The sequence below is a fragment of the Notolepis coatsorum genome, assembly GCF_963971535.1.
Source record: "Notolepis coatsorum genome assembly, chromosome: 11".
Taxonomy (NCBI): Eukaryota; Metazoa; Chordata; class Actinopteri; order Aulopiformes; family Paralepididae; genus Notolepis; species Notolepis coatsorum.
In genome coordinates, this window is record NC_140175.1 from 20,251,005 (window position 1) to 20,264,470 (window position 13,466).

The window sequence follows — 13,466 nt, forward strand, 5'->3', positions numbered from 1 at the left end:
GCCATGCGTTGTCTGCCAATATCGCTGTACAGCGTGTTTCAAGGTCATATTTCATATTTTCGGCATGGAATTCATATTTCACCCACGGAGCCTTGTCATATGCTGCGGGAGCCATCACAACTGACTGCAACGCTTCAATACCGCCACCTGGTGGCCGATCGGCGAGTTGCCAAACCGGAAATGCCCGTTTCAGCTCGGTCCGTCCCCTAATTCCGTCCGGCCACTCGTTTATCGTCCCGGGACTCAATCCACACACCGTGGACATGGATCGTTGCCATAACTCAATAAACAACATGATTTGGGCCTATATTAGTATTATACAAACCGGAACTGGATCGCCTCGATCCCCACCACATAACTGGGATCTGTTTGTTCCACTCTCATCGCCCAACGGTACGAGGAGACGGACGTGAGTTTCAGCGTTTTTCTTTATCATTTTCGATACAAACTGCTCTGATCAATATATCACCCATACTATATAAATCATTTAACGTCGGTCACGGAATTATAAACGACCCCCCCCCCCTCCGTTCACCCGCAGACAGATGATCAGTCATAACGTTTAGGACCATGTACCGTTTACATTTTTAATATAGCATGGATCGGTATCAAACTGCATTTGATAATCGAATATATGCATTTATGCCTATATCTCACGTTCTATGAAATACTGCACAAAACGATAAAAACATATTTATACTCTAGACGGTATTTTCGTATGAATGTGTGAATGAAAAAGTAAAACGTTCCTGAACGATAGATAATTGATGTTGAATGGGCCATAGTAATGTCAATTTAGCAATACAATTTAAAAAGTTATAGCCCTGCAAAGAAGGTGAACATCTCCATAGACAAATAGCGCTGGCAGAGAATGGTTTAGTATGATCAAAGTGGTGGAAAGTTTAAGTCAAGCACTTTGATATATGTTGTCTGTTTAAGAAAGAGTGCAATAAATGATTTTATTGAAAAAATAAGAATCGTGTGAGAGAATCGTGATCTCAATTCTTAGAGGGAAAAATCGTGATTCACATTTGAGCAAGAATCGCCCAGCCCTACTGAGTAGTGTAATAATAATAGAGGTCTAAGCACTGGAGCGGCTGGGTAGTGTAGAGGTTTAAGCACTGGAGTGGCTGGGTAGTGTAGATGTTTAAGCACTGGAGCAGCTGGGTAGTGTAGAGGTCTAACTAAACACTGGAGCAGCTGGGTAGTGTAGAGGTCTAACTAAACACTGGAGCAGCTGGGTAGTGTAGAGGTCTAAACACTGGAGCGGCTGGGTAGTGTGTAGAGGTCTAACTAAACACTGGAGCAGCTGGGTAGTGTAGAGGTCTAACTAAACACTGGTGCGGTTGGGTAGTGTAGAGGTCTAACTAAACACTGGAGTGGCTGGGTAGTGTAGAGGTCTAACTAAACACTGGTGCGGTTGGGTAGTGTAGAGGTCTAACTAAACACTGGAGTGGCTGGGTAGTGTAGAGGTCTAACTAAACACTGGAGCGGCTGGGTAGTGTAGAGGTCTAACTAAACACTGGAGTGGCTGGGTAGTGTAGAGGTCTAACTAAACACTGGAGCAGCTGGGTAGTGTAGAGGTCTAACTAAACACTGGAGCAGCTGGGTAGTGTAGAGGTCTAACTAAACACTGGAGCAGCTGGGTAGTGTAGAGGTCTAACTAAACACTGGAGTGGCTGGGTAGTGTAGAGGTCTAACTAAACACTGGAGCAGCTGGGTAGTGTAGAGGTCTAACTAAACACTGGAGTGGCTGGGTAGTGTAGAGGTCTAACTAAACACTGGAGTGGCTGGGTAGTGTAGAGGTCTAACTAAACACTGGAGTGGCTGGGTAGTGTAGAGGTCTAACTAAACACTGGAGCGGCTGGGTAGTGTAGAGGTCTAACTAAACACTGGAGTGACTGGGTAGTGTAGAGGTCTAACTAAACACTGGAGTGGCTGGGTAGTGTAGATGTCTAACTAAACACTGGAGCAGCTGGGTAGTGTAGAGGTCTAAACACTGGAGCGGCTGGGTAGTCTACACCCTCCCCAGACCGTCAGTAGGGCAGCATGTGGTAGTCTACACCCTCCCCAGACCGTCAGTAGGGCAGCATGTGGTAGTCTACACCCTCCCCAGACCGTCAGTAGGGCAGCATGTGGTAGTCTACACCCTCCCCAGACCGACAGTAGGGCAGCATGTGGTAGTCTACACCCTCCCCAGACCGTCAGTAGGGCAGCATGTGGTAGTCTACACCCTTCCCAGACCGTCAGTAGGGCAGCATGTGGTAGTCTACACCCTCCCCAGACCGTCAGTAGGGCAGCATGTGGTAGTCTACACCCTTCCCAGACCGTCAGTAGGGCAGCGCAACGACCACGAAGGAAATTGGCTTAACGACTAAATTGGGGACATGGGAGCAAAGATAGAAAGGCAAAGAAAACCAAACAATCTGTTATTCTAGGGAGTCCTGGTGAATACGGCAGCAGTTTCACCTAAAAGACACTTTCACACAATATGAATGAATTAATTTAATAATTCATAAAAGATACATATAAAACTGCCCAGCAGGAATACATACATACATTTAAAAAATCATCAAGGTTAAAAACACAATAAAGCCAAAAGGCTTATTTCCGTTGTGGACCTCTCTATATCCAGTTATATATCTATATCTATAGAACAACATAAACTACATGCAAGCTACACAAAGGAAAGAGTAGAGAGGCATACAGGCCAAGCCGGCGACGTCCATAACGCAGTCCTCCTCGAGTTAAGGGTACGTCGTACACGTAAAGCAAGCGTCACGTTTCCTTTTAGTGCGGTTTGTAAAATACTTTTATAAAGGTATTGAAAGGAGAGGGTTCTTCTGAGGTGGTGGTATTTTGCAGGTCATCCCAATCCACACCCAAGGTTCATAAAAGGAGAAAGCAGTTTTTCTTTTTAATATATATCCGTCATTGTAAAGTAAACACGCGGCTGCGGCTCAGATGGAGTCACAGAAGGACGTTGAGAATCTGTGTCTCGTCCAGGAAGAGCAGTTATCTCCGTTCTTCCAGCAGCTCACACTGAACCCAGACACGTCTTCATTGTTCACTGTGTTGCCTATAATACTCAGTTTGTCGTCTCTTTCCTTTAGGTTACTATAATGGCACAGTGTTTGCAGTGTGGTGTGTAGATACTCTCTTTGGTCTCTTCTAGGTTACTATAATGACACAGTGTGGTGTGTAGACACTCTAGTCTCTTCTATTTTTTTTTTTATACTTTATTGTGTCAAAGAAAGTCATTTTACATTTAGGTATAGTATGTGTACCCACATACACATACATAACTGCACATATCCATACTTAGATACGTACATACACACACAAATGTACATACGCATATTTTAAATCTTGACACTTTATTTTTTTTAACCCATCACCCATACAAAAAACAAGAGACAAAAACACAAACAAAGGGGTGAGCACCAGTATAGATCCTGGACTGGTATACATCTAATATCCATCCCTACTCGTCCCCACATACATATACAAGAAAAATAACAACAACAGTAATAATGGCAAATAAATAAAAAATGAAATAATAGAAGAAGAAAAAAAGAAGAAAAAAAACCAAGCAAAAAACAAAAAATTTAAATAAAATGATAATAATAATAATTATAATAATTCTAGCTTACTATAATGGCACACATTTCCCAGCTGATGGGACAATAAAGTGAATCTTGACTCTTGACTCTTGACTTGACTTGACTCTCTCTTGTCCCTTCTAGGTTACTACCATGGCACCCTGTTCCACCGCGTGGTGCGAGAATTCATCGTACAGGGAGGAGACCCGACGGGGACGGGGAATGGAGGAGAGTCCATCTATGGACGTCCATTCAAGGTCAGGTTCACGCCTCTACTGGTCAATTTCAAACCTTTATTTATTCTCGAAAAGACAACTGAGGTCACCCTCATTTTCAATGTCGTCGAGACTTCGACAGACATCTCAATGCACACACTTCCACAATAAAACAATAATAAATATCGACAACTATCTATATAGTACTTTTTTTCCCCACACATGGACCGCAGTCCAGAGTGCCCCACAGCAATTAGTATGAAATGAACATAGGCGTAAAATCGGCACACAATTGACAGAATAAAAAACAATGCATAAATTGCAGACATGATAAGAATAGGTATAAAAGACAATAAAAGTAGTGTAATGTAAACGTGCAGACTTAAGAATAGGCATAAAATAAGTACAATGTTGCTCGAAGGCATGTGAACCCCCCCTGGAACAGTCAGTCCCCCAAACACCCCCCACACATCAATCCCTACCAGATCCCCATCCAAGACACCCCCCCCCCGATAAAGCACGCCATGACCGAAGGAAAACACAAACAGCCTGTGCGTTATTAGTAGGGATGTCCGATATTATCGGCCGATATCGGCATTAAAATGTGATATCGGAAAATATCGGTATCGGTTTTCAAAAAAATAATTATTTATTTTTTTATTTATTTTCTTTTACATTTCTATAACCGTAATTTACCCAGGCAAGCAAGTAAGAACAAATTCAGATTTTATTTATTGTCAAAAGTATGCATAATGTTGTGTTAATTCCACAACAAGAGATATGTACTGTTAATTACCTGAAATTATTCCATTTTTGGGGGGGGGGGAACCCTGCATATATCGGTATCGGTTGATATCGGTTGATATCGGTATCGGAAATTAAGAGTTGGACAATATCGGTATATCGGTATCGGTAAAAAAGCCAATATCGAGCATCCCTAGTTATTAGTTATTATCTTTGTATTCAATATACTGATTAATCCTTGTGTTGTGGTAATTACAGCTCAGTGAAATGATAAGGTAACCATCCCTATAAGACAAGGTATTGCAATTTCTTCATCTGCATCATTTCATGGAGCTGTAATTAACACAACACAATAATCCAATGTCTCCGATGATATGATTGGTGGCCACATTCAAACTCATTTGCTCTCGATAACTGTCAAACTAAATCAACGTGTGCAAAACTGTTTAGAGTTCTTGGATGTGTGTGAGATTATGTGAAGTGCCCCTTTTAAGGGAGTTTTGATTAGATAATGTAATATAATGTAAATCCTCTAAAGAAGATGCCTAACGAGACAACAATCACATTCTAAGAAGACCCAAGTTTACTCCCCGTTGCAATGTTTGCTTATGAAATGACACGTACAGTACATACACCCATACATTTTGGTCCAAACTGTTCCCTAGAAATAGAATTGCATCATAGAAACCATTTCAGAATCATTGGCTGCGTTCACACTGCAAGCTTTAGTGCTCAATTCAGATTTATTGCTCAGATCAGATCATTTTTGTTTGGCTGTTCACATTATTTTTTAAATGTGGCCAATATCAGATTCCAGTGTGAAGTCACAGTTTATGTTTTAAGTTACAAGTTAAATGCAGTGGAGGCCAGTTAATTCAAACAAATCAGACCTGTATCTGATTCAGGACCACATAGGATAAGTGGCCCAAGTCAGAATTGAAAAGATCAAGATTCCATGTGATTTGTGCTGTTCACTTTATCATGAAAACCCCAGATATGAGTCACATATGAGCAAAATAAAAATCTGATTCAGGCCACTTTGCCCTGCAGTGTGAACGTAGACCTAAATCACAGGTCTTGATTTAACACGTCTCTCTCTTCCCTCCCGCCTTCAGGATGAATTCCACTCCAGGCTGCGTTTCAATAGGCGGGGTCTGGTTGCCATGGCGAACGCCGGGCCCCATGACAACGGCAGCCAATTCTTCTTCACCTTGGGCCGCGCAGATGAGCTCAACAACAAACACACCATATTTGGCAAGGTACAGAGAGGCGTCAAACCCCCAACCTCTCCATTCACGCTGCGGCGTGCGTGGTCACGTAAACATATACCCTTCTTTATGGGAAGATGCAAGCATTTGTTTTGGTTTTGTTTATACGCAGATCACACTGAGTGCAGACAAACAGACAGTCACTGCGTGTGACGATGAATCGTTTCTCTGATTTGTCACCTCAGGGAGAAAGAAGTGACTCGAATAATTAGTCCTTTTCTGTGAAGACGTGTCCTTTTATAGCGATATTTCGGGGTCTCTCCTGATGGTCCCCGAACTAATTCTTCACACTCACTCAGACATTTTAGCCTTTTCCTCTCTCTCTGCGATATGCCATGTTTTGTTCCGATGGAGGCCTTCTAAGGCTACGTCGAATTCTTAGGGATGTCATTTCAAGATTCAAGATGATTTATTGTCACGTGCACAGTTAAACAGACAGTTTACCGTACAATGAAAAACGTATTTAGCTAATCCGCCCTTCACACAAAATCATACAGATCACACAATAGAATGAACAACTTAAATACAAGCGAATGCTAAAAATAAGGAGATTTAAAAAAGAAATGGCAGAAGATACAGTATTCACGAATGGAATTCTTTCATGAACGAGTTTAACTCCTTACGAACTTTGCCCCCTGACTGACCGTTAAACCTTCCCGTTTGCTCGCTTCTCTAATTTAAATTTGATCATTTCTCTTTTCTTTTTAGTATTCTTAAAGTTACGGATTATCTTTTTCACTTTTCATCTAGCTATTCGTAATTATTTGTATTGTTTATGTATTTGATTATATATTCATACAGTACACATCACAGACATTATGTTGGTATTCTTGTTCCCTGGGGATATTTCTATTAAAACTAAAATGGGAAATACATATAATTTTCTTTTCTCAACTCTTCCCAATACAGGTGACGGGAGACACGGTTTACAACATGCTCAGGTTAGCAGACGTAGAATGTGACCACGACGAAAGACCCGTGAATCCCCACAAGACCCGCTCGACTGAGGTACGCCCTGCTTTCATACCATAACAGATTAGCTGAGGTACGCCTGCCCTGCTTTAATACCATAACAGATCAGCTGAGGTACGCCCTGCTTTCATACCATAACAGATCAGCTGAGGTACGCCCTGCTTTCATACCATAACAGATCAGCTGAGGTACGCCCTGCTTTCATACCATAACAGATCAGCTGAGGTACGCCCTGCTTTCATACCATAACAGATCAGCTGAGGTACGCCCTGCTTTCATACCATAACAGATCAGCTGAGGTACGCCCTGCTTTCATACCATAACAGATCAGCTGAGGTACGCCCTGCTTTTCATACCATAACAGATCAGCTGAGGTACGCCCTGCTTTCACACCATAACAGATCAGCTGAGGTACGCCCTGCTTTCATACCAGGGTGTCTGCTTTGCAGACTCACACTCCTGGTGCAGACTCACACTCCTGGTGCAGACTCACACTCCTGGTGCATGATGATGACTAGCTTATACTTTATTGTTAACTTAAAAATGATAGTTACATGGATTGATGGATTAAAAATCATGGTCATCTCCCTGAACTCTGTACCACGATGATATGACAACAAGATATATACTGTATATAAATATATATTCTTACCGTATATTTATATATCTATCCACATCTGTCTGTACATACCTGCATATAATCCTTTTTACATATCTGTAGATACTATATCTATAATCTGTACATATCCCTTACCTACTCTTACTAGTTACGCTGCTGGCCAGTATGACTTACTACCATAGTGTCTTTAAACCTGTATCACTGTACATACATCTGATTAGCACTATTACTGAAGTTTCAAGTTTCTTTATTAGTTGTCATACAGAATACTTTTATATGAAATGCTTCTTTCTGTTTTGCTCCAGAGATAAAAATAGATAAGTATAAAATAGAAAGTCAAAAGTACGTAAACAAGTGTAAACAAAAGTGTTCAATATACATATATACAATATACAATAGAGTATAGAAAAAGTAACTTGAGTTACAATACAATATACAGTACAATGCAGAAATGGGATGAGGTACAACTTAAGGTAAGGTGCAATGAGGTATGAGTTGTAGTGCAAATCTCTTTACCAATAAATATAAAGTGTGTTATAGTGTCTAAAGTGGGTAAAGTGGGTGCTATAGTGAGTTGTTTATTTAAAGTGAGTGTGTATGTGTGGATGTGTGTGCTGTGAGTGTATTTGATGGTTTGTTACATAGTGTTATTGTCGTTGAGCATCCTGATGGCCTGGGGATAGAATCAGTACTACTAATTTATATATTCTGTACCCAGTTTAATCACCTGTACATTGTATATTACTATTGCACGTTACTGTTACATTTGCACTCTGGTTGGATGTCAAACCTCTTTTCGTTGTACTGTACTTGTGCTGTATGATGGCAAATACACTTGAATCTAATCTGCTGCCACAGGTGTTGCATTCTCCCTTTGATGACATCGTCCCTCGTGAGCAGAAGAAAACCAAGAAGGACAAGGAGAAGGAGGAGGGAAAGAAGTCCAAGTCTAAAGCCACAAAGTGAGTAAAACTGCTGCTGGCGACCCACCTGGTGCAGACTCACTCACTCACCTGGTCCAGACTCACACACTCACCTGGTCCAGACTCACTCACTCACCTGGTACAGACTCACTCACTCACCTGGTGCAGACTCACTCACTCACCTGGTGCAGACTCACTCACTCACCTGGTCCAGACTCACTCACTCACCTGGTCCAGACTCACTCACTCACCTGGTGCAGACTCACTCACTCACCTGGTGCAGACTCACTCACTCACCTGGTCCAGACTCACACACTCACCTGGTCCAGACTCACTCACTCACCTGGTACAGACTAAATTATATTTATCTATGAATTAGATCATGCTGGATTCAGTTGGAGCCTATTATCTATTTGCTTTGTCTAATTGCAGTGTTTTGTTTAGGTGTGTTATTTATGGTTTTCTTTTATGTGTTTGGTCAATATATTGTGATGAGTGTGAATGTATATTGTTGTGTTGTCACCATAAGTTGTAAGTTATGGGACCCCAGGAAGAATAGCTGCTCCTCTGAAAAAGATAATGGGGATTTAAATAAAACACACACACAAACAAACAATTGCAAACCCCACCCTCTTTTTGTTATCCTCCAATCACAACGATTGCGTCCCTGTTGCAAACTTTGTTTGTCCTAGGAAAGCAAACTATTTTGATTGGCAGATCAAAAAAAGAGGGGCAGGGTTTGAGATCAACCACGTCAATTGTGTCATTGTTTATTTTGACTGATTCCCGCAAATGGCCATTTGGGTATTTATAGGAACTTCAGTTTGTTATCCTTTGGAGAAGAAGCTGAGGAAGATGAGGAGGTGGTGACTCAAGTCACCCAGGTAATGACTGTTTCATTTCAAGTTCAAGTTTTGTTTTATTTGTCACATAAAACAAATATATATATACATTACAGTCAAATGCTTAGTTCTGTATGAGCCTCCTGAGATTGTGCTTCATACAGTAAAAAAGTTAAAAGAACAAGGTCCAAACACTATACAAAATATACATATACAACCTAAACTACAAAATGTAGTTTAAAAAAAAGTACAAGAATGCAAACTTTTTAAAATGCTAAAATTAGGTATGGATGTAGTGCAAATATTTTGTAATAAATAGATACAAATATGGTGTTTTTTTTTTTTTTTTTTTATCAATTTTACATGAAACAAGACAAACAATACAGTAACAGTAATAATCAACAATAACTCACAGGACAATAACAGAAATAATAATAACGATAATGACAGTCCGGTAATTAAATCAGAATGAAAATAGACTAAAAGTCATAAAAATAATAAATACAATACATGGACACTCGCTCGCTCTCCCCCCCCCCCCCCTTCTCAGGACCCCAACGTGGGCTATACATCCACTGGTGGTGTGTTAAAAAGTGTTTAAAGTGTTTGTTTAAAGTGTGTGCATGTGGATGTGTGTGCAATGAATGTAGATGGTGGGTTCATTGCATAGAGTCAGAGTCATTGAGCATCCTGATGGCCTGGGGATAGAAGCTCCTTTCGAGTCTCTCTGTACTGGCCATGAGACTCCGGTAGCGATTGCCTGACCGCAGCAGTGCAAAGATGCAGTTGTTTGGGTGGCTAGAGTCTTTGACTATTCTCTTAGCCTTGGCCCTGCAACGCCTGGTGTAAATGTCCTTGAGAGTGGGAAGCCCACCTCCAATTGTGCATTCGGCTGATCGAGCCACTCTCTGCAGTCTGTTATTATTTCAAAAATAATAAATTAGAGATGTAATGGTGTGAAAATATCACATCACGATTATAGTGACCAAAATAATCACGGTTATCCGTATTATCGCGGTATTGTTAAATCTGGAGGTTCCCGGTTCGATTCCCGCTCCTTACGGGCAGTGTGTCGAAGTGTCCTTGAGCAAGCCACTTAACCCCTAATTGCCAGCTTGGCTGGTCGCTCATACTAACACAATTGGCAGTGTTAGGGGTGGGAAAGCTGGTGGGTGGGTCCTGGGCGTCCCTACAGTTCGGTCGGGGCGCCTGCTCAGCAAGGGTAGGATCTGGGGGGAGGTAGTGTGACCTTCCACACGTTACACTCTCCCGGTGAGAATCTGCGCTGCCAGGCTGGCTGCCGGCTGGCTGCACATGTGTCGGAGGAAAGCATGTGACAGTCTCCGGCCTCCCGGACCAACAGTAGGGGGGGGTGCGCAACAACCAGGAAGGGGGTTGGGAATTGGCATAACGACTAACAGTGGGATGGGAGAAAAATCGGGGGAAAAAGATAAAAAAAAAAAAAAAAAAAAAAAAAAAAAAAAACGAATTGCTCCCGATGTGCAGGTTGGCACCTTGCATGGTTGCTTCCGCCATCGGTGTGTGTGAATGTGAGGAACATAAATTGTAAAGCCCTTGGATAAAAGCGCTATATGAATGCACCATTTACCATTTACCATTTTAAAAGCGTCTGATGACTCAATGTAAATGTAAATGTAAATGTAAGTGGTCGAGTGTATTAAAAGGTGAATGTGAAGCGGTACGTTGTTAGCTCACTAGTAGGGCAACATACCATTCAAACTGTGGACAGCTGATTCACTCATCTACTGACGTGATGTTGGTCACGTAGATTATCACTAGAAGGTGAGATGACTGTGGCTATTCTTCACAATTTCAGTGTCATAAAACAACAGTGTCATTATAACAAAATACAAAACTGTATTTTTAGGAATTATTATTTATGATCGACACATAATTGCAGCACTGTTTACATTATATCACAGTACTATTTACAGTACATTAGACTAGAATACAGTATAGTACTCCTAATTAGATTAAAATTTATTGTCATCATGGAGCACAAGTAGAGTACAATGCAAATAAGTTTGGCATCCAACCAGAGTGCAAATGTAACAGTAAAGTGCAATAGTAATATACAACGTACAGGTGATTAAAATGTATGAATTAGTACTACTGAGTAATAGTGCCTATCAGATGTTTGTACAGGATTGTAGTATTAACATGTACAGTGATACAGGTATAAAGACACTATGTAAGTCATACTGACCAGCAGCGTAACTAGTAAGAGTAGGTAAGGGGATATGTACAGGTATAGTATCTACAGATATGTGAAAAGGATTACATGCAGGTATGTACAGGCAGACTATTATATCAAAAGGAAATAGGAATTCTAGAAACGTGTGTTAAGGTATGAAATGACGCAAAAGGTAAAATAATGAATTGATTAACTCGCACGTTGTTCTGGTTTGTGCTGCAGATACTGAAAGGCAAGAGCAAGAGCAGCCACGACCTGCTGAAGGACGACCCCAGACTGAGCTCCGTCCCTGCAGTCGAGACGTACGGAGAGGCACCCTCAGTCACGCTACACATACCTCTGTTCATATTCTCTGCTCGTACAAATACCTCTGTTCATATTCTCTGCTCGTACAAACACCTCTGTTCATATTCTCTGCTCGTACAAATACCTCTGTTCATATTCTCTGCTCGTACAAACACCTCTGTTCATATTCTCTGCTCGTACAAATACCTCTGTTCATATTCTCCACTCGTACAAATACCTCCGTTCATATTCTCTGCTCGTACAAACACCTCTGTTCATATTCTCTGCTCGTACAAATACCTCCGTTCATATTCTCTGCTCGTACAAACACCTCTGTTCATATTCTCTGCTCGTACAAATACCTCTGTTCATATTCTCTGCTCGTACAAATACCTCCGTTCATATTCTCTGCTCGTACAAATACCTCCGTTCATATTCTCTGCTCGTACAAATACCTCCGTTCATATTCTCTGCTCGTACAAATACCTCCGTTCATATTCTCTGCTCGTACAAATACCTCTGTTCATATTCTCTGCTCGTACAAATACCTCCGTTCATATTCTCTGCTCGTACAAATACCTCTCTGTTCATATTCTCTGCTCATACAAATACCTGTGTTCATATTATCTGCTCGTACAAATACCTCTGTTCATATTCTCTGCTCGTACAAATACCTCTGTTCATATTCTCTGCTCGTACAAATACCTCTGTTCATATTCTCTGCTCGTACAAATACCTCTGTTCATATTCTCTGCTCGTACACATACCTCTGTTCATATTCTCTGGCAACAATTGATTAACTCACATTACTTTTACATTTAAAGCAAAGAAGACAAAGTCACAGCTAAAGAAGCAGCTGAGGTACGTTGAATATAATGACTATTAGATTACAAATGTGTTGTCATCATGCAGCACAGGTACAACGAAGAAGAAGTGCAAATGTTTTTTTTTGTATCCACTTTTTCTCCCATTTTTCTATATTTTCTCCCATCCCAATTTCGTATCATCCAATTCAACCCTCCCCTGTCACGGACGCTGTTTCTTGCCTCCCACAAGCCGGCTGCAATGTGGACTAAGTCATACATAGCACAAGTCCCCTCCGGTACTTGAGGTAACAGCAGTCGCATCTTTTCACCTGCGCAGCTCGATCTCTCAGTGGCGAGGAGTAACGCGTGGGAGGCTCACGCTGCCCCCGACACTTCCTGATTCTACTGCGCAGGCGCACCAACCGACCTGTAGGAGTCGCTGTCCACAACGCCCGATCCCCACCCATCAGTTTCCCACCCCCTAATACGGCCAATGTGTATTAGTACGGACGACCAGCTAAACTGAAAGCAAATGTGGAGCGCTGGGCTCGAACTGACGAGCCCAGCGTCTCCAGCATTTCGTGGCGAGTGCCTTGCCCACTACGCCACGTAGCCGCCCAGAAGAAGTGCAAATGTAACAGTAAAGTGCAATAGTAAATTAAGACACTGGTAGTAAGCTTAACAAGTAAGAGTAGGTAAGGGATATGTACAGATATAGATATAGTATCTACACAGATATGTAAAAAGGATTATATGCAGGTATGTACAGACAGATGTGGATAGATAGATATATGGTTATAATAAATATATATATACACAGCTTATACAGCATTATTGTACATGCTATCATACAGAGTTATATGGGTTATATGCAGGTGTATAAGTAGGTATATAGAAGGGTTATATGCAGGTGTATGAGTGAGTAGGTATATAGGAGAATCACACAGCCCTGTCTGGACCCCCACCCCACTGCTG

General features: G+C 41.5%; 1 protein-coding gene across 1 annotated transcript in view; it reads left to right on the forward strand.

Annotated features, from left to right (window-relative positions):
* The window catches only part of cwc27 (CWC27 spliceosome associated cyclophilin), a 102,203-nt gene that overhangs the window by 9,352 nt on the left and 79,385 nt on the right, over positions 1–13,466 (forward strand). Inside the window, exons 3-9 of the mRNA XM_084325383.1 lie at positions 3,747–3,859; positions 5,677–5,820; positions 6,739–6,837; positions 8,279–8,382; positions 9,158–9,227; positions 11,623–11,702; positions 12,510–12,546. Coding sequence (XP_084181509.1) covers positions 3,747–3,859; positions 5,677–5,820; positions 6,739–6,837; positions 8,279–8,382; positions 9,158–9,227; positions 11,623–11,702; positions 12,510–12,546 — 647 coding nt within the window. The remainder of the gene's footprint in view (positions 1–3,746; positions 3,860–5,676; positions 5,821–6,738; positions 6,838–8,278; positions 8,383–9,157; positions 9,228–11,622; positions 11,703–12,509; positions 12,547–13,466) is intronic.